Source organism: Brienomyrus brachyistius, chromosome 10 (assembly GCF_023856365.1).
Source record: "Brienomyrus brachyistius isolate T26 chromosome 10, BBRACH_0.4, whole genome shotgun sequence".
Classification (NCBI taxonomy): Eukaryota; Metazoa; Chordata; class Actinopteri; order Osteoglossiformes; family Mormyridae; genus Brienomyrus; species Brienomyrus brachyistius.
The window spans coordinates 1795407-1817357 of NC_064542.1; the positions used below are offsets into that span (position 1 = coordinate 1795407).

General features: G+C 42.3%; 2 protein-coding genes across 3 annotated transcripts; one reads left to right on the forward strand and one right to left on the reverse strand.

Moving 5' to 3' along the window:
- Positions 1 to 1120: 1120 nt before the first annotated feature.
- Positions 1121 to 9883, reverse strand: LOC125750129 (protein IWS1 homolog A-like). Its single transcript, XM_049027521.1, has 12 exons — positions 9783 to 9883; positions 8970 to 9027; positions 7639 to 7792; positions 7331 to 7417; positions 6481 to 6646; positions 6216 to 6404; positions 5823 to 6047; positions 5004 to 5163; positions 3409 to 4347; positions 3009 to 3284; positions 1867 to 1901; positions 1121 to 1241 (listed from the first exon to the last, which is right to left on the reverse strand). Exons 1-12 carry the CDS (start codon positions 9871 to 9873, stop codon positions 1138 to 1140), a joined length of 2484 nt encoding a protein of 827 aa, XP_048883478.1. The 5' UTR covers positions 9874 to 9883; the 3' UTR covers positions 1121 to 1137.
- Positions 9884 to 10936: 1053 nt separating this feature from the next.
- On the forward strand, positions 10937 to 16579 carry zdhhc24 (zinc finger DHHC-type containing 24). 2 transcript variants are annotated; one of them, XM_049027757.1, is made up of 4 exons: positions 10937 to 11042; positions 11401 to 11638; positions 12531 to 12808; positions 14075 to 16579. In XM_049027757.1, the coding sequence occupies exons 1-4, from the start codon at positions 11003 to 11005 to the stop codon at positions 14374 to 14376; spliced, it is 858 nt and encodes a 285-aa protein (XP_048883714.1). In that variant the 5' UTR covers positions 10937 to 11002; the 3' UTR covers positions 14377 to 16579. The 2 variants fall into 2 exon arrangements, with proteins under 2 accessions (XP_048883714.1, XP_048883713.1); XM_049027756.1 differs by having other exon boundaries at positions 10957 to 11638.
- Positions 16580 to 21951: the final 5372 nt, after the last annotated feature.

Sequence of the window (21951 nt, forward strand, 5' to 3'; positions counted from 1 at the left end):
ATAGTGCATTACGAAGGTATCTATAATGCACTATGATGATTGCTTTAAGTGTTACGAATGTTTATTTCACACATGATAAAAAAATAATAAGCAGCAAATAATTTTTAAAAGTCTTTCATCCATTTTTATTTTATTCATATCCTCTGGTTAGCCCTGAACCTCACTCATCTGCTTCCCTTTTAGCTGCCAGTAAGTGTATTCAGAGCCAAAATAAGTACCTTTTTTCCAAAAATTGTTGCAAAACATCACATACCTTCCTCAGTCCCTAACATTTATTCATGGACTTCAGGTTTCTTTATTCCTAGCTGTCCTCTCTAAATTCCCTATTTTCTGTGACTTTATCCATCTCTCCATCTGATGTCATCCTCCTACTCTGTCCTTTAGTGTTTTCCTTCACTCAGTACTACCATCATCAATCTCCAGATCTCCAATGATGTTCTGTGTTACTTTTTACTTTTCCTGCCTCCTTGGCTCATGCTGCTAATTCCTGTCATTCTTCCATGTGCTGCTAACTGGAAGTCTGCAGGAGGTGTGTGAGTTGCCCTTTTCTGCACTACCTGCCCCTCGCGCCTCCTCTCCCCTTAGCCCGTCCCTCCTCCGAGCCCGTTCGCCCACCTGTGTTGACATTCCGGCCCGGCGTGCCGTCTTTACCACTTACAAAGGAGTGAGATAAGCTGCAAGTAAATGACAGAAAAAGTGATATCCCACCCATTGTGCTCCGCTGCCTTTCATTCCGTCACGATCCGGCAGCTTACAGGATCCGTTATCAATGCCCATGGCCCGCATTCACCGGAACCCGCCTCTGACCAGCACAGAAACGTTCATCTTCTGGCAAACTGCTCAGGAATTTATTGATAAAACTCTCAAACTAGACTGTGCCTGAGACACATTTAAATTCAGAATCCATTTATTACCCCAGAAGAAACTGTTTGATCATTGATCTCTGCTTAATAATTTATTCATATTTTCTTGGATACTTTCTTAAGACATTCATGAAGGTCACGAATATGCAGGAGCACATCTGCGGAAATTTTATATATATAAAATATATATATATATGTATTTGACTTTTTACACAAACATGCATAGTACTTGTGTCCTCGTACTTTTGTGTAAATCTGCTACTTCTTCTTCTTTCTAAAAGTCATCAAAGTCATCCTGCCCATTCAGGTCACAAGCGCTCAGTTCCTGTCCATCCAGCACGATGTCGCCTGAGTCGGTCTCTGAGTCGTGCCATGGACCTGTGGAGCAAGGGGGGGGGGGGTTCACAAGCGCACACTGAGCAGCAAGGGGGTGGGCCTCCCTCGTATATGACAACAAGTGCAGTCTTTATCATATATGCCTTATTATTTAGATTATGTACAGTATAGTGTTGGCAGAACATAATCCCAGTGGTGGAAAATTCAGGTACAGAAAGTAAGAATCCAGACCAAGATTTTGTTTCAACCAACCAGTTGAGTACTGTCTGACTGTGACTATTTATGCTCAACTGGTTGGTTGAAACAAAGTCTGCATTTTTACTTCCTGGACCTAAAATTTCCATTTCTGCATAATCCAAAAAATCTCAACAATGGAAATAATAAGGGCAAAACTAGAGATCAATTTCATTTAATTGTTGTTAATTAAATCTGAATGATGAAATCTGTAATAACCAGAATGCAATGAGCAGAAGCCTGGGTGATACTATTTAGTTTTCAAATTGTGTTATCCTGTTTTTCTTTTAATATCTCATTTTTATTTTCTTCAAGGACAGTTTGCAATTAAAAGAGAAAGTGAAACATAAAACAAAAACCGCTTTTAGGTGCACTAATGCAGTGCCTTTAATTGTGCACAACATACACACACACAAACACACGTAAAACGTACCTGTAGTTTTCACTGCGGGGGGTGTTTTCTTCTCCCTAAAAACATACAAGCAGTGACCACATGTTTACAAGGTCAGTCTAGAGAGCGGTATCATTACACCATGTCCTTACCTTGGAGGGTCATATGACAGGGTGTCACTGGGACACAACTTCAGGAGCTCTTCAGATCGCATGGTATCCATGGTATGGATCCCATATGAGTGTCCTATAGAGATCTTAATGATGCACACTGGGGCTGTGTTTGGGGGGGGCAAACCTGGGCCCTGTACTCTAGGCCCCCCTCTACTAATTTCATCTCTTTTTTAGTAACAAAACGCATATGTGAAATGTCCACTCCAAACCATTTATATTTTTAACAGTTTTTGTTAAAAATATTATAATCTATAATATTATATATAATATAATACTGCGATGGGCTGGCCCCCCATCCTAGGTTGCTCCCTGCCTCGTGCCCATTGCTTCCGGGATAGGCTCCGGATTCCCCGCAACCCAGCCGGATAAGCGGTTTGGAAAATGGATGGATGGATGGAATATAATAATTGTAAAATATAATGTATCTTAAATTTCCACCAATCCACCAGTGCGATACCCCCCTCCCCCGATCAGCAAATCTTACCAACAAAACTCCCTCCCCCACCTTAATCACTATGTTTTACCGCTAGCACCTCGTACTTGGATGAGCATATCATTGATGTTCCATCGTTTTTACTTCCTTCTCGTTTCTCTTTTGGCTCCAAAAAATATCTCAAATGGCCTCCTTAGGGGCCCCCTTACCTATGTCAACCTAGGGCCCCCTGGGGAAGACAGTCCACCCCTGAATCAACCTCTTCCAAATTACATGTTCGAGATGTAATTTTATAACTTGATTCTATTCTGCTATACAGTATGGTTTTCTGGCTCTATCAGTGCATCGCCAAATTTGGCCAAATAGTTCCCCAAAATCAGTAATCAGGCGAAATCCCATAACACAACAGACACAAAATATCAAAACTGACCAAAAACGAAGTGTAAATTTAGCAGCTTGGTCGTGTATTGCGACCTTTTCCGTCTTCTCAAAGGCTGCCCAGTCACTTTCATAATCTGGACCTGATTGTTTTGTTTTTGTGGACAAAATATAACAAACAAACCAAAAAGCATACTCACTGCTGTCTCTCTGGATCTCCATGCGGCGCCAGAAGAACTTCAATATCCTCCTCATCATCACTACACTGACCATCTTCATCACCAGTAATAACTTTTGTAAAGAGTGCCTTGCTGTAGTCAGGGCCATCGCTGCTGGTTGTGTCGTCACCAGTACTCTCCTGATACTTTTGTTCTCCTGTTTCATTTTCTTCATTTTCTTCATCAATTTGTCTCATTTTTCCTGCAGCGTCACATTTACCAGTAAAATTCCATCCAGCTCTCGTAGCTTGGCTTTTCCTAGTCATTAGCAAGAAAATAAATAGAAAAATATAACAGTAAAGCTGAAATTTGTTTAATTTAAACTGTAACTTTTTAAAGTTTAAAAACTTGCAGTTTCATGGACACGTTTGGGTGCAGGTACCTGTCATCCAGCTGTGAGCTGATTATTTCATCGTCAGAGTCAGTCGTTCTCCCACTTTCATCTTCCTTGCAGTCTGTCACTCCCATTTCTTCCACTTCACTACCTCCCTTTTCCTCATTCATCTCCTCTTCATCCTTGCTGAAATCTTCCCTCGCCTCATCTTCTTCTTCAGATTTGTCTAAGCTACCTGTACCGTCCTCTTCATCTTGTTCCCCGTCACCCTCCTCTAAGGTGACTTGTCCCTGGCTTTTTTCTTCCTCGCTGTCATCCTCAGAATATCCTTCTTCTTGACTATCATCTTCCTCTTCTTCACCCTCCTGGCCGTTGCCTTCATCTTCCACCTCCTCCAGTTCCTCCACTGTCTTCTCACCTCCTGCACCACTTGGCATGAAGCTCTGTAATTCTTTGACCTTCTCATGCCCAGACATCTGCCCCCACTCTTGCTCTGGGCTGTCGTAAATCTCTCCATCCTCTGTGCCTCCCTCACTTGTTTCTACCCCCCCCACAGGATCATCCTCCCCTGCCTGTCCCTGTTCCCCATTCCATTCACATCCTTCTATTTCTTCATCATAGTCCTCACTTTCTTCCGCCCCACTGCTCATTTCTTCTTTGCTATATTCCTTACTTTCCTCTGCTTCCTCACCTTCTCCCTCTGACTGGCTGCTAAACTGTGAATCATTCTCATCTCCATTATCAGTCTCTTCACTTTCCCCTAACTCTTCCCCCATTTCTGGACCTTCCACAGCACCTTCCTGGGTCAGACCGTCCTTCTCAGTCTTCTCCGTCTCTCCAGACGAATGTGCACTCTCTGTTTCGCCTTCATTTGGTGAAGATTCATTGCTCCTCTGCTTTGCTACTACGGAGTGCCCACTTGTCTTTGAACTGTGTCCCATGTGACCTGACAAGGTTTCCATGCTGCTAGCAACTCCATCATGTGACCTTTATTCAAAGAATTAGATTATGATTCAATTTTTTATGGCATAATTCACAAGTCAAGATCTTTTTACAGTAATAGTACAATTTTCATTCATTAAGTTTTGGACCTTGACTTTTTCACCTCTGTTTATTAAATTTGGCTGTTTGCAGCTCTTCCATGTCAGGAAGCAGAGGGTAACTGGAATACATTGGCTCAATCCAATACACATCCCTGCAAACTGGCTTTCTTATTCATGCTGCAAATCACATGGCACCAAGAAAGGAATCTAAGTGTTAATTGAAGGAACAGAGGTGACCCCACAGCTGGAAATCAGCAAGTCGCCTTAAATTGACATATGAATGAAGGGCTCCTGTATGCCACCATCTGAGACACCCCAAGCAATTTAAATCCTCCTTTCCCAGAAGGAGCAACACCATGCAGTTCAGACTTAAACTCAGTTGAGGGAAAACAGGATGTTAACTAACTAGTAATGAGGTAGACCCTTGTCATTGGATTTTACTGAACAGAACAGTGAAAGATACGAACTTCACCATCATGTGGAGCAGGGGTTTCTAGGTATAACCCAAGTAGGACCAAATTGTTGAATACCCTTACATGTTAATCAGCAGCTTAAGTGAGATATCAGTTATGTAGCTGAGAAATACAAATGGAGACAAACCTATGGCAGAAAGTTTTCATCCAGCCTGTGCAGATTTTTTGAATCCTTCCTCTTTTCTCCTTCTTTTTCTTCCTCGGTGATGCAGGGACATCGTTGCTCTTGGCAGTACTGCAGACGGAACTTCTCTCACTGCTGCCCCTATGTGTGGTGGGCAGACGGACTGTGGACAGACACTATCAGTTTCAAAAATACATTTCAAGAATAACAATTTATACAGCAGGCAACTGCAGTGTTGTGAAAGACTGCATAGAGACTAAAACGTGTAACTTTCTTACCCTCAAAATGAAATCAATAGAATTTATACAGAAATAAAATCTGCTGTCAACAATAAAGTCTCATCCATCCATCCATCCATCCATTTTCCAAACCGCTTATCCTACTGGGTTGCGGGGGGTCCGGAGCCTATCCCGGAAGCAATGGGCACGAGGCAGGGAACAACCCAGGATGGGGGGCCAGCCCATCGCAGGGCACATTCACACATATGCCTATGAGCAATTTGGTAAGTCCAATTAACCTCAGCATGTTTTTTAACTGTGGAGGGGAACCCAGAGGAAACCCCATGACAACACGCAGAGAGCATGCAAATTCCACAAACATGGAACCCTGGTAGAGACTCGACCCCAGGTCTCCGAGCTGTGAGGTAACAGTGCTACCCACGGCGCCGCCATGCAACCCCAACAGAAAGACTTTTCAAGGGTATATAGAAAAAACAAAACTGTAATGCTATTGATGTCTTCAGTAGGTAGTGGGCATTTCATTTAAGCCTTTCTTAAAGCACATTTCCAGAACATTCTGGCAAGCTCAGGAGTGGCCACTCGCCTGGCTTAACATCCAGCTCGAAGGACTGGTTGCAGGGCTGCTCCTGCCTGTCAAGCCGCCTCTGCCTCAGGTCTCTGTCTGCCTCCTGAGTGGGGCTTCCATCAAGGCCGCCATCTTGGTCCCATCTCCTCAATGACATGCACGTTTCACCTTTCTGGTCCTGCGCTGGCTCACAGACTACACCCCATGCCTTGGGATCCAGACTGCGACCCCCCTGCTGGGGGCCTGCTGAGAGGGTAAGCTGGGGCCTGGGTGGAAATGTACTATACAGACCAAACCAGCCTGACAGAGGCTGCATAGGAGGAAGGATCCAGCAGGGGTCAAAGGGCTGGCTGGCAAGGGAGGGAAGAGGGTGCTGGACAGGGCATGCAGCTCCGGAGATGCCCTGGAAACCTCTAGTCTCCATGGAAGCATCGGCTAGATGGTCCGAGATAGTCCTGGTTTGGGAAACTGATTTTCGTCGCTGGTCCGGAGTCAACCAGGAGTTGTGGCCCATGGGATGGCATGATTGGTGAGAGACGTTTTGGGTGTAGTCCTCACTTTGGGAATCCATCAAGTCATTTTTCAGTGTGTGGAAGTAACCTAAACAAAATATATATGTAACAATATCTAATAGAAAGTCAGTAAGGATATTGTGAGGTGGTCTTATAATACTCACAGTTTTTGCTGTCTGGTAGGGGGGGTGGGGATGAAGTGAGGAGGTGGAGGGGGTCAGCAGGGGAACTGGGGGACTGAGCACCAGCTGGACCCCTGCTGATGTCACTTTGTGTCACTTTCTCCCATTCCTGCCTTCCTAGGTATTCATTTAGGTTCAGCTCCACCTGCTGGTGAAATCAGGAGTTCAGCAAAAATACCTTGGGTGATGCATCTTACCAAAAACATTCCCCGGGTTCAACTGGTCATAAATAATCCATCCATCCATCTTCTACCCATATAGGTTGGCAGGGGTCCAGCACCTATCCCAGAAGTTACAGGCATAAGGCATGGAATAAACCAGGATGGAGCACAAACCCATGACAGAGCCCACACAGCATTTAGCAACTCCGGTTTACCTTAGAATGCTTTTTGATTCTGAAAGAAACCCCACACCACATGGGGGCGACATGCAAACGGGACTCACATGGAGCCGGGGTGGTGACTCAAACCCCAGTCCCAGGGGTAGAAGGCAACAGAGCTAACCACTGCACCACCATGCTAACCACAATTCTACAAAGCTATTAAATCAAATCCAAGATTCACCTAGATTAATGTTTATAAAGGATTATAGTAACAACATAAAACACACTGGAGATGCAAGGCAACAGTGCAAACCACTGAGCTAACCGATGTACTACTTCTAAAATTCCCTTAAAGTATAACAAGTTGATGTACCTTATACCAAGTTAATAAAGTTTAGCACAGACTGGAAAATAACTCCAACTACGTCAGGGAAAACACAGTCCTGTCCTCATGCTATTTCCTTTTTGTATAATGACCCTAACAGATAAAACACTTTGACTCCTGAATACCTTCTTGCAATGCAGATATGTCCTCTTCTCCTCCAACTTCTGCAGCCGTCTGGGACACTTCTGCTGCAGCTGCTTCTCATAATCAGCCTGTAGGGGGAGTGAGAGAGCTGTGCTGTATGCAGCAGGATTTCATAAAAAATGGTCCTGGATAGCGAGCAGCACAGTGAGGGTACGATTCAAACCCACAACCCTGGAAGTGCAAAGTAACAATTCTGTACTACAACTTACACAAAACTTTTAGGCTTCTCAAAAAAACAACAGACAACACAGAACTAAACAGGCTCATCCGCTTGGGCTCCTGTCCTCACACGAATGGTGGTCATGGCTGTGGTCCGGGCGGCCAGGTCTCTCACAGTGGCCTCTGTCCTCTGGAAGTCCTGGATGATCTGTGCATTGCGCAGCTTGGCCCTGCGTTCGCGCTGGCTGACCTCCCTCCATCTGCACTGCAGCTGCAGCCACTGCCTGCAACCCACAGAGAAGGAGATCTGAGCTCGACATACACACAGCAGATAATGACACCGATCCCAGATGGAAAACTGCAGAAGTCTCAGAGACAGAGGTGAGGTAAGGAACATGCACGGATATGGCGCGTTGCCACACCTACCACACAACAAACCACCTCAAGAATGATATTGGGGGCCATCAGCCCCCAAGTTTCCCCTGAAAGTTGGAGGAACTGCTTGTAGGGCAAGATGCAGGTTAAGCTCATACTGAGGACAAAGCAATTGCAGGTCAAAGGTCTTGCTCGAGGGCCCATCCATCCATCTATCCATCCATCCATTTTCCAAACTGCTTATCCTACTGGGTTGCGGGGGGTCCGGAGCCTATCCCGGAAGCAATGGGCACGAGGCAGGGAACAACCCAGAATGGGGGGCCAGCCCATCGCAGGGCACACTCACACACCATTCACTCACACATGCGGGCAATTTAGCAACGCAAATTAGCCTCAGCATGTTTTTGGACTGTGGGGGGAAACCCACGACGACATGAGAACATGCAAACGCCACACACATGTGACCCAGGCGGAGACTCGAACTCGGGTCCCAGAGGTGTGAGGCAACAGTGCTAACCACCGCACCACCATGCCACCCCGCTCGAGGGCCCAATGAAGTAGAATCATTCCTGGGATTCATGGGATTCAAACCAACAAACTTCCGAGTGCCAGCACAGATCCCGAGCCTCAGAGTCACCTCTCCAGCCCTAAAGGCAGGCACAGAAATGCTATTTGCACAGTGCAAAATCATGTGAATGTGACTAGGACTACAATAGAATAGAATAGAATAGAATAGAATAGAATAGAATAGAATATATTTATTGTCATTGTACAATAAATACATATTATGATTTAAAATATGTATTCATTGTCATTGTACAAAGAATACATATTATAAAACTAAATAAAAGAAAAATACATTTAAAGATAAACAAAAATGAATCACATATACATTACGGATATACAGTTTAAAGCTACAGTAAATACTGAGCGATAGTGACTATGGGCGGTGGATAGCATTACTGCTACTTCAAATCAGACTGAGCCGATTAACTCCCACCATTTTTTCTGCAGAAAAAAAATGGAGACTAGTCGGTGCTTAAGGGGCAAATGGGGCTTGTGGGATCACAGAGGAAGCTCACTGACAGGTGCTGCTCCTGCCTGAGAGACTGTGGGGTGCCTTGCCAGTCTGTCCTCCTATGCTCTGTGAAATGAATTAAATAAACAGTAAATAAACAGAGTTAACTTTGCGCAACTTCTACTTTAAGATTAATTATCGAGAACGAATTCTTCGGACAATACCCCCTATCCTGTCATCAACTAGTTATACTTATCTGATTAACTGTTGCTCAAAAGTTTCCTGCTCTGATAGTACAGTATTACACATTTTCAAATAACGAGACTATAGATACATACATATGAACAACATATATAATTCACATCCATGGTGTATAGGAAGAGTTCTGGGGTTAGTCTTCGTATTGTCATAGTATACCTTCATCGAACAGCTATCAAAATAATTTATATTCACGTGTCCCAGAATTCCTTTGAAAACATGTGAAGAAAGATGCCTTTTCCTTATTAAAAGGGAGGGGGGTGGGTATTAATTCAATCCTTGGATTAACTCCTTGATAACACACGTATTCCACCCACACATTCGCAGTCTTACGGGTTTGGCTACTTGGGACACAAATTCAAAACAATGCAACACTGCCCCCATGTTGCTAATCTTTGTAATGTCATATCATTCTGACACAGCGGAGAGGCTTTTAGTACTGATTTGGGTTTTAAAATAAGACATGCGAAAATATTTATCTTCGATATCCATTTTTAATGTCATATGCTCGATATCATGTTACACTCATAACAGGGCTGGAACATAATCATTTTTAAGAATATTGATCATTCTACATTTGTAAATCCAGCAGACAGGTGGGTGACAGCTTGCAAGCAACTGACCTCTCCTGTCTCCCCCAGCTGCTTTCAGATCCACACACGTCTTCTCGCTTTGGATACCAGAAGGCCATGCTGACAGATCCACTTTCGACATTGTACTGACTTGGCACTGGATTAAAAGGGATTAATGCTTGGATTACACTTCCTGGGGGAGGGAACGAAAGCAAAAGACAAATCCCCCATATGGGGGCCTTATGTATAACCCTATATATGGAGCAAGCATCCGTATAATGCTAGAAAATAATGTCATTCTGTGTGTGTGTGTGTGTGTGTGTGTGTGTGTGTGTGTGTGTGTGTGTGTGTGTGTTCCCACATGTGTATGTATCTCAGCTCGGGCACGCATATGCGGATTAGGTTTATATTGCATTTTGGTGACCAAATGACAGTGTGACAAAACCTGTTATTTTGATGTTTTGGGGACCATTTTTTCAGTCCCCACAAGGAGAAATTCAAATCTATATAAAAATCTGTGACGGCAATCAGTACACTAAAAATGCCAAATGACTTGTATTTGTTTGGTTACTTATGGTTAAGGTTATTGCTGGGTAGGGATTAAGGTCGTCATTGTTTGGATTAGGGTTTTGCCTATGGCAAGGGTGTCCAACTCCAGTGTTGGGGGGGGCAGAGCCCTGTGTAGCTTAGTTGTTTCCCTGTTCCACCATAAATGATTCAGCTCAAGAGCTGTGTGGTAATTAGCAAAAGGAGTTTATTTGGGTGTGTTAAATGAGGGGAAACCCAAAAATGTGCAGGGCTCTGGCCCTCCAGGACTGGAGTTTGACACCCTGTGGCCTATACAAATTATTGGACAGTCCCCCCAAAGATATGAGCACAGGTCTTTCTGTGGGGGCAGGGGCGTCATCCGGGGCTACGTGTGGTTCTTTGAACAAGAACTCTGTGCTGTTATTGGAAGTCTGTTAGTTCGAATCCCGTGATTGACATAATGATGGCAGCATTGGATCGTTCAACAAAAACGTTGTAGGGATATTGTCAGCTATATCTTTTTCTAAATAAACTTTTTCAAAAGGAGCTATCATTCGTTGTAGATGTATAATAATAAGGGCTATTTCACGACAATATTATTCTCTACAGAAGTGTTTCCCCTTTGCCCGTTATAGTTGGAGCGCTGACAGCCGGAACTATAATGAGCGAACGGGGGAGTTATTTTATTGAGACACCGCCTCTGATGGTGGGCGTGTGCGTTACGGAAACAGTAGCCGAAATAAATGCGGCTCCTTACCACCAACGAGGAAACCGGGTTAGCAGGTGAGGGCGCAGTTAGCCATGTATATAGTGTTACGTATGGAAGTGTGTCAAGGTTTTCGTCGCGTTAACTAATTAACATTCGTTCAAAGTTAGGTACTTGTCATTTTTAAACAAAGGTTGTACCGCCATAGATTTGCTGCTGGTAAACAGGCTTCTTTTATCTACACCGGAGGCTGCTTTTTATTTTACCTTCCGGGTTCTGTTTAAGTACTCGGTATTTGTGGTTCAGGTAGAACCGGTTCTGAGTAACAGATTAATCCGTGTGAACTGTCAGTATACGGGAAAGGAAACATGTCAGGCTTTGGTCGCCGAATTAGGAGTCGTTTAGAGAAAGCGTGTCATTATCTGCCCATTGTAGTGAACACCGTGCTCGTGCTGTCAATCACCGGCGAAGTTAGTTATTTGGTGGTGGTCGAGGCACCTCGGGAAGCCGAGCAGAAGGAGAGCGAGTGGTCGGGGGTGTGGAAGGCACTCCACCTCCTGCTGCAGTACTTCATGCTGGGGAACATAACGTGGAATGCCATGCTGTTCCTGAGGACCAGCCCGAGCATCCGCGGCGTCTTCCTCGACGGAGACAACGTGGGTCAAGGCTGGAGGTAGGTGTGCGGCAGTACCGGTCCATGCCGATGTGGCGCCCTAGGCAAGCATCACTGCCTGCGCCCGTCCGGTGCAAAGTGAAATTGACTGGCAGCTGGACACCCCCTTAGAAGTTGGCGCCTTAGCATCCGCCTATGTTGCCTTTAGGGTTGACCGGCCCTGGTGGGCGGTGACGCTGCTGTAATGGCACCAAGTGTATCACCGGCTTAAAAGCATATGCCCTAATGACCACTGGCTCTCAGAAAGGATGGTGTTGTAAAAAGTATCACCCGTATATTAGTCTTTAATTGTCATTGACATTTATAGACATGTCCAGATTACATGCAAAAATGCCTCCTGATTAATTTTTTAATACTTTAGTCTGTGCATTTTTATCCTGTGATATTTATTTTCGGATGAGAACCAGTACTATGTTTAAATATCTGCCACACTCTTAGAACATACAGCTAATTATGTAGTCACTGTGATGAGTATTTTTGGCTGCAGTTTGCTTTATGGGGCCTATCGCCAAGCTGTCAGTGTGATCTTGAAATATAGTTCTTCATTCGCTCCATACATAGCAATGCTCTTGAAGTATTTTATAATTTAGTAAAATTAAACATGCTTGATTATATATATATGTTACTAGGGCCCCCGTCAAGCCTACTGCAGCTGATTCTTTTGCATAAAATTACCTGACTTCTTGTTTTTCGCATGTTATTTTTGCACTAATAGAGATATTAATTATTGGTTGAAAGATGTTAGTTTACTGGCAAATGACTGAAGTAGCCAGTGGATGGGATATAAAGAACATGGCAGAGGTGTCAACTGGAAACCGGGACAATAGTTTTTGCTCAGCTTGAGCATTTGTTGCAGTTTCTTTAAATTGCTGCCGCCCCCGTCTCTGGCCAGGTACTGCTATACCTGTGAGACGCACACCCCTCCGCGCTGCTCGCACTGTTTCGACTGCAACGTGTGCGTGCTACGGCGTGACCACCACTGCGTCTTCTTTGGCCAGTGCGTGGGCTTTCGAAACTACCGCTACTTCCTGAGCAGCCTGTTCTTCATGTGGGCGGGCTTGCTGTACGCCGTCGTCATGAACGCCGAGGTCTTCATTGTCATCCTAAAGGAGGGCGTTACCTTGCACAGTGTCATGCTGCTCATGGTGCCCTGGATCATGCTCGTCTCTGGTGAGTTGCTCCGACACCAGTGGAGGCACTGTGGTCCATGACAGCCCTCGGAACATCTGGACCATCTTTTCCTTTCATCCCACACTGACTGTTACGTTGCACTGTATTAGAAGCTACTTCACTTCTGCCTGTTTCTGCTGCTTATTTATTTGGGTCAGAAAATACAGCAAATGGTTCATGAAGCTTCATTTGACCATCACTATTTATTAACAAAATGATGCCTCCTGAACCATTTGCTGTATTTTTTGATCCCACTAGATGGTGCTCTTCGTCTGCTTTGAGGCATGCTCTGTGCCCCTTTTTGATCAGAGAGCACCACCTAGTGGGGTCAAAAAGTACAGCAAATTGTTTATGAAGCATCATTTTGTCATTACGTGTTGCTGCCAATAGTCTGGTCTCTCATTATGGTTTCAGCCAAATTACAGCAAAGTCTACTTATATTTACTATATAGTCAATGGGAACTTTATTAGATGCTGCTAGCTAATTCCAGGTAGGACCCACTTTTTCCTCCAGATTCCCTTTAGATGTAGACAAGATGTGCATTTTGAGAAGTTATGCTGCATAACACTTGTACTACACCATTGTTTTTTCACTTGTGGCCTTCCTGTTAGCGTTAACAACTTAACAATCTCTCCTCTGACCTGTTTCATTGTTTTCACCCTTTGAATTAACACTATCGTTTGTTATTACACAGTCCTCTGTAAGCTATGTTCCTTTGCTTAAACCAAAAATGTTAAAACTATGAGGTGCCCCACGTAATTACAGGGGGGCAAACAGAGAATGTGTGGGGGTTTGAGGTGAGGCAGGTCTGTTTCGAAATTGCAACCTTTAGAAATATTGAAAATAATATGAACACATTTTATACCTGTACACATTGTATGACATTAAAATAATTAAAATGACATGCACCAGGCCAGGTTATGTGTGTGTGTGTGTGTGTGTGTGTGTGTGTGTGTGTGTGTGTGTGTGTGTGTGTGTGTGTGTGTGTGTGTGTGTGTGTGTGTGTGTGTGGGTGGGATCAGTATAAATATAACAGCCCTAGGGTGGCCCTGTTAAAATAAATAACCTGGAATACCACTAACTTAATTTGTCACACAGTGAGTGAACCTCATGACCCTGTCTGTACTGTAGGTATTCAGTTGCAGCTAAATGATTGGCTGTTTGGAGGAGCAGGTGTCCCCAAAGAAAATGGTCACTGGATGTATTGTGTGGGCTGTAGCCGGCATTCACTGTAACCTGTGCTGCTTTTCGTCTCTGTCTCCCAGGTCAGGTGACGGCTGGTGCCTTTGCCTTCGCATTCATCGCAGACACATGCGTGGTGGGCTTTCTGTTAGTGGCTGGTTTCCTCTTCTTCCACGTGGGCCTGATGCTGCGGGGCCAGACCACCAGGGAGTGGTATTCAAACCGTCGCCCCTACAGCCTGGGTGTGTTGGCCAACATCCGAGAGTGCCTTGGACAGCGGTGGTACCTTTGCTGGCTCTGTCCTCTCATCGCCTCCCCACTTCCTGGGGATGGCATCCACTTTCAAGTCACAGGGTCTCTGGAGCCAATCGATTCTTCAAGGTAACGTGATGTGCAACTGTCGGCTCTGAAATCCCAATGGTTTTGTCAAAGCCTTAGAAAGGAAGTAGTCTGTCTCTTCCCTTGAAGTAAAGACTGTCTCAAACTTTATATTTAAAGTTTAAATGTTCTGTGATGAGCCCAGATATACAAGATGCATGGAGAAAAAAACACTGAAAATAAAATGGACACTATCCTGCACTCCAATACAGTTTTTTATATTGTACGATTGGCATCAAAATTGAATGGATTGCACAAATAAATTTAAATTAAATGGATTCCACTTTTGTTTTTTTTTTCACTTCATCACTAAACAGTATGTCCAAGAGAAGTGTTTCATCCTCATTTAAATTGAGTTTTTTTTTCTTTTGAGTGAAAGCAAAATGTATAATCAATTGAAAAATATGACTTTTCTTATTTACCCTTATGTTCAAAATGTATTCCCTCCTCTTTACCTAAATGTTGCCTTGTTGGCAAAATTTAAGACTCACTAATATTCCACTGGTACTGTTTATTTTAGGAAAAAAAACAATAAAGAAACCAATTCATTGTTTAAACGCCAACTGTTCTGAACACTGCTGTGTATGTATATTATTACATAGTGAATATTACTGTTGTTTTTTGCCCCGATGACATTTGTTTGAAGTGCCTGTCCCATCAAAGCATGCCCTTTAAACTGTTGGGGATTTCAGAAGTTTGATTCTGTCTGAAAGAGCAGCCATCAATGAACTCTTTAGGGCAACTGACCTACTGTGTTACCTCAGTGCCACAAGTAGGGTGTGGGCTGGAAGTGCGAACATTGTGTGTCATTCTGTTTGTCATTGTCTTTGCCACTGCTGTCTACTAAATGAGTCACTTCTCAGTCCAGTGAATGTTGCCCATTTTTATGTTCAGTTATTCTCCAGATCTTACCCTGTCTCTTTGTTGCTCAGTGGCATAAACAGGCAACAAACTCAAATTCAATGCCAAATAATAATTATATTTAGTGTAAAAGCTTGTCAAGACTACTTTCGTGGTCTTACTTGGTTTCTTCTGTTTATGTAAAAGTATCAGTTAAATATCTATAATTACTGTGAAAGTACTGGATGTTTCACAATACCCACAGCATTTGTATGTGGTATTCTGTGATACCGAATGTGTCCATTCTTATCGTTTTGAATGTTTTGAGAACCTGCCTATGAACTAGTTGGTTTAGTTAGCCGCTATACAGTAGCAGAAATTGCAAGTTTGTTCACTAGAGCCTGGTGATCAATCCTAGCTGTGAATTAGATCCATGTAAAATTTTCTTTTAATCAAGGAGACAATTAGTTTATTTGCTAGTTGTAAAAATAAAATCTCACGAACAAAGTCTTAAATTGTGACGTCAATAAATAAAACCAATGGGGTATTTTTGGTTGTTCACCAATCCTCACTTCAATAGTAGCATACTGTATTACTTTGTCAGGCAGCCAGATATCAGTGATTTAAGTTTAGACTAGAATCGTTTAAAGAAATTCAAATGGTTTTTTAAAAAAAAAAAAACATGCAAAAGTTCCGTAAACTGTGATTATATGGCTGGTACTCGTGATATGTTTGGACATATTTATTGTTCCTAACGCGTAATGTATTTTGTTATATTTTGAAAGACCTACAATTATTTTCCAGATGAATTAAACCAAAGGATACTGTTATGTTGTACGTAACAACCATTTAGCTGTTTCAGCCTTTTTCCTATTTGTCTATCAAGCCCAGAAATACATTGAATGCGTATGTAGGCATTTGAAGTTGTTTTAAGCAAGTTGGATGATATAACATTTTCTTTTAGATAAACCCTTGTGCAGCTGCAAGTTTTAGGGGTAGGCATGAATGTTAAGTGTATTTTTAAACATTTTAAAAACATTTCGTAGCGAGTTAATGAAGTATGGGCACTATGGTTGTACGTCGTCATTGTCAACTGAAGAGTTTTTCCATTGAGCCTTTCCGACATTTCTTTCAGGTTTTCTTAGAAGGGAATAGTTATTTATTGTCATTGAGCCATTGCACTAACGGCCTGTTTGCCTTAGCCCAATGTTTTTGTTGCTTTTTACACGTATTCTGGTTTATTTTCAAAGAACCGGTGCCATTATGCGTATCTAGCGCTCAAGCAGCTGTCTTCTGAAATTCCCTCCATTGAATGTCATTTCTCGTGTTTCTTTGTTATTCCCCGGATTAAAATAAATGTTTTGATACTTGTCTGGAGTCACGTGCTGTTGTTTGAGAAAGCGAGGGACGTTAACGAAGCTAGTGTTTATGTAAAGAAACGCGGATGAATGGAAACACAAAATATTTACAGCAAATCGGTCTTCAGCGGTAATCTTTCGATACATTTAAATGTAAACTGCAATTTCAACGTTACAGATTTAAAAACAAGCTTGCAGATTGTTACGAAGGTGCGAATTACACACAGATATTCGTGTACCTTACATGTTAAAATATACCTAAAGATTCTGGAAAAATCACTTATAATGTGCGTCCATCTTCCAATCGCTTATCATATACGTGGCATAAGACGGGGTATATCCTGGACCGGATGCCAGTCTATCACATAGCACGTACTCTCAAAAATTACGGGTAAATTAGATGTTCAGAGGTTTACAAACCGTCTGCGTATATGTCTTCTGACTGCAATTGGAAACCCACGTATATCGGGCTTGGAGTCCCAAAACCCTGGACATAACCGTATTGCCTGTATATTCTGCAGCAAATCGCAGGTTAAAAGCTCAACTAGCGCTGCATGGAACCCGAGTTGTATCCCTACACAGAGCGTTGATAAGCAAGTCAAAGCTCCGCAACTTAAACTCGTCCTTTGTTTAATCGAATTCCCTTGCATTAATAACTTAAATATTACTGGGATCTTATTATGTGAAATCTTCGATTTAATGGTTTTTGAGCTTTTATGAAATAAACGAGGGGAACATCCACTAACCGACATACCTCTTCATTTAGATTTTTAAACTTAAGAGTTAAATCTGCAGTTAAATTAAATCAATTGTATTTTCTTTGTGAAACACTGGCAGTATGGCGTTTGCTAATTAATGCGCTGTTATTTGGAATTTTCGTTACATGTTTTGCGCAACAAAAAAAACCCGGCTAGGCTTTTCATGGTGTCCATATGGCCGCGGTTAAACAGAGACAGCTGCTGACAGGCCAGGCCATTGTGTGTGTAAACAGAGCGCAAAAAACACCATGAGCCACTGGATTGTTATCAAAGTTGTCTTTTCTAGTTCCGTCTTCCACCATAAACCATTTCATAACGATTAAGGAATAAAAGCTGGCTGGTTCTTCACATACCTTATTCTTCTTGAAACAGCATTAACTAATTACAGCAGCCATACTGTACTTATGTTATATATATATATATATATATATATATATATATATATATATATATATATATATATATATATATATATATATATATATATATATATTGAAAGAATACTGAAAGAAATTTTACATACAGTAAAAGTTTGATTTCATTCATACTGCAGTCCAGCTACAAGCACCTGCTTTACCCTGTGAACGTTAAATGCTCTCATACATAGTTACTGACAGGATTTTATAATTGTATACACCTGTAGTTCTTAGTGTATAACCCTTCTGAGCAGGACCTCTTGACTGTCCCTCTGGCAAGGGAAGCAATCCCATTATAGAAAGCTCACCAACACCCATCAAATCTGTGGGGGCACTTGTCCTGATCCTTAACTTAGCCTTTAGTGTTCAGTCTTAGAAAGGCGCAGGTCCATTAGCATTATATATTTATGTATGGCGTTGTCGGCTGTAGAAAACCACTGCTCTGGGAGTTGTAAAGCAGATTGCCTTACCTCCGTGATTGCTTTTTATTGTCCAACTGTATTCTTTCCTAAAGAGAACACAGATGCTTTTCGCTGGAAGCCTACGATCGCTAATGCATTAGTTATATGACTCGTTTCTTTCTTTTTCTTTTTTTTTTGCTTCTTGTTTGGATCGTTACAATATAAAATTAACTGGGTTTATGATTATTTCTAAGAAGGTGACATTGAATATGATAATATATCTATTTGTCTGCACAAACTTTTGATTTCAGTGGTTAGCCTTTATAAGGTAAATATGGTACTTGTGTGGGTTTGGTGTAGAAAGCACTATTTGAATACATATTAGGAATGAGGGATTTTAAAGTCACACACCTGAGGATGCGTTGGATATAAAATGCCTCCATGAGCCAAATGAAAACCTAACTAGGGATAACGCTAACAACACAATGGCTCAGCGATGAAAGGTTAGCTTAGCGCCTGTGTGCATGGAGTGTCACGGTCACAAGTAAATGCACACTGGGCCTATTGTGCAGACGAAAGCGCCGCCGGACTCACCTCTGCTCTCTGACCTCCCTTACCCTGACCGGTCACTGTCAAGGTCACTCGGGTTCCCAGCTGCCCGGTTCTAGGTCCCAGAGGGCTGGGGCAGAGTGACCCAGACTGAGATGGACTGACCCGTCTGATACTAGTCGTGCTACTTATGCAAAACGCACAGACACGTCACTGTGGTCATGGGGCTGGGGATTCAAGGCGGATTTTCAGAGATTCAAAGCTTTTTGATCCAATGTTGAGTTATGGCTAAAATATTCACAGGAAGCAATGCAAGGACAGAGCAGTGAAAATAAAAAAAGCCCTTATCCACTGCAACAATGATCTCTTCTCACTGCTGCAGTCAGCAAGGCGCTACTGCTCTCTGAAGGCCAAACTGGAAAGATAGAGGAAAAGCTTCTATCCGCAGCCGATTCATATCGCAGTGCGTAGTTAACAAGGTCACTTTTACGTCACTTTGCCCACTTTCATCTTTACATACTGCAATTGCACGATTGTACTTCTGTTATTATACATGATTTGCAGTTATTTTATCTTGAATGTTGTTTTTATAATTATAATTTAAATTTCATATATTTTATCCTGATTTATTCTTATCTTTTTATGCTATTTCTTTTTTCCTTGAACTGAATACATCTTTCAGCACAATACAGAGAGCAGTGGCAAATGCAGTTCAGTGCAGAGCAATACTGTGTATGATTGTCCGTGCGACAAATAACACTTGAAACTTGAAACGCGAATGTCAAAGTGGTAAAATATTAGCCTGCTTCAATTTACGACCTGTGAAAATATTACTCTCATTACTACAGTCCAACACCATAAACTGATTAATGATCTCAGCCAAAAAACATCTAATATAAGTTAAACGTACTACGATATATGAAAGATGACAATCCAATTAAAGGATGCAGAAAACAGCAAAATTTTGGATTCATCAATATATCTAGACTAGCTTCAGGAATAGCATCTCATATGTGATACGCCTTTGGCATCTGCTTTCCGAAAAACAGTGCACTTGTGTTCACATTTTAGGAATGTCAGACAGGTTGACTGCATAGCAGGATTCCTGGGTTAATGAGGTAAACTCTTCTTCAGCTCAGGGATACACATGTCACAGTACTAAATAGGTTGTTGTGGAAAATTACATTCCACTCCTAAATTTAAGGCTCTGTTGAGTCTAGTTCCTCTGAGTGTATTTAAGCTCTGCCTCTCCGTGGGTCATTCATCTGGGTAACGTAACATCAATGTTTTCATGAAACCTTCGTTAATTTGGCACATTCTGCTGGCACATATTTCTACTCTTGGAGCATCTTGGCAAAAATACCGTTACAGTGACGCATGCCAGCCAACAAGCATATTGACCTCTTTTGTAGATAGCTCTCCAAGGCAAGAAAATAAAAGCGTGTCTCTTTTTTTACGATTTCTGCAGCAGGTTGGTTGGGGAGAGAACGTTTGCCTGTCAGAATTTCCTGATGATCCTCTCTAAAGATTCGCCTGGTAGTTAGCAGAATCAGTTTCATGTGGTCTTTGCTAAAACTAAGAGATGTTCTTTAGACTCCTAAATCTTTGTTTTGCTTGCTTCTTGAGGCTTCCTGAAGGCTTGACTTTGTCAGAGTATGTGGCATAACAGATGCCTGTGTGATTCAGCAGGACAGCAACACTGTCACGAAGGGGGATTCCCTCCTGTTAAATGACAACACGCTGATCTGTCCCATCCAACCACTAAAGGCCACCTAGATGGCACTGATGGGAAACAGAGCATAATAGACCAATCGCTGAAATCATAAGACAGGTAAACGTGCTGCCTTCCCTAATCCGCATACACCACAAGGAGGGGAACATCGGGAGAGTCCACCATGAACTACAGACCGCATCTGAACATGGGGTGGAGTGTCCATTGTGGGGTGGGGGTGGGGGTAATTTTTTACTTACTTTAAAAACTCAGATATAACTTTTAATTTTAAAAAAAGATACAATAGCCTTTCATTAATAAAGTTGCATTGATTTTGCATTAAATTATTTGTAGGTTTTTTTTGCGATTGTTCATCACTACATTCATTCCATTTTAACAAACCAAGTGTATTTATTTATTTCCCATATTATTATACGGAACGTATAGAATACATATGTTATGCCGAAAGCTCTACAAAACCGTTTCACACACTTACTTATGTTTACATATTTATATTTCGAGTGGTGAAAATCCTACACGCGATGTAACTAAGAAGAAATTCCGCTGTGGTCCTTTCCTGCGAATATATACCAATAGTCGCCCTAAACACTAATTACAACTGGATGCTGTGCCTCACCCTGCAATATATGTGCATTATCCTTAGCGACAGTAAGAATTGTGTTGTACTGGTTGACTGCAGGGGTCTTAGTCGGAGGGGTGCAGGCTTAGAGGCCTGAATATTGGGTCAATAAGAAGCATGAAGAAAGGGAAAGTTGTGAAGAATCCGAAGCCGTGTCGGAGCAGGTGCAAGCGGACACATTCCTGGCTGTAAGTAGGAGGCTATCAAAGGCATTCCTGCACAAGCGGGAACAGGCTGCAGCTACCCGTCGCGTTCAGCAATCCCTCATAAGCCCTGTTTCTACAGACCATCGGCGCTTCCAACATGCACCCCCCCACGCACCCCCGCCCCCCGCGGCGTCCACCCGACTATCAAGTAAGCGACTGGACAATTAAGACAGAAAAGGAGAAAAGGAGAGAGTGAAAGAAGAGGCGTTGGGGAAGGCAGCTGGTTAGCAGTGTTCAAGATAAAGGAAAAAAAACGGTAGATTATGAAGCAGACTTGCAGGAAACAAAACGAACAGTAAAGAAAGGCGTCCTACTTTCACTACAGTAAATGTCGATATGATACTTATGAAACACAAAAGATAAACATATTAATAAAATGGAATAATATGATTATATAAAACAAATGTTCCAGAAAAACAAATCCGTCAGCTTTTTGTATCTTATTTTCAAGTTGGTTAAGATCTGTTTTAAATCATTCGATGATTTATATGAATTTTTAATAATATATGGAATGAATATTATCAGCTGGTTTTAGTTTTGTTAATGCATCGCGTTTCGTGGTCGGTTTTCTGAACCAGATTGTGATATGCCCTTTTAATTTTACCAGGAAAAAAATCATTAAGTATTTTGCGGGTAAATAGAGTACAGACAACACTGTAGCATTTCAATGAATAATTCATTAACACCCAGTGAAACAGTTCAT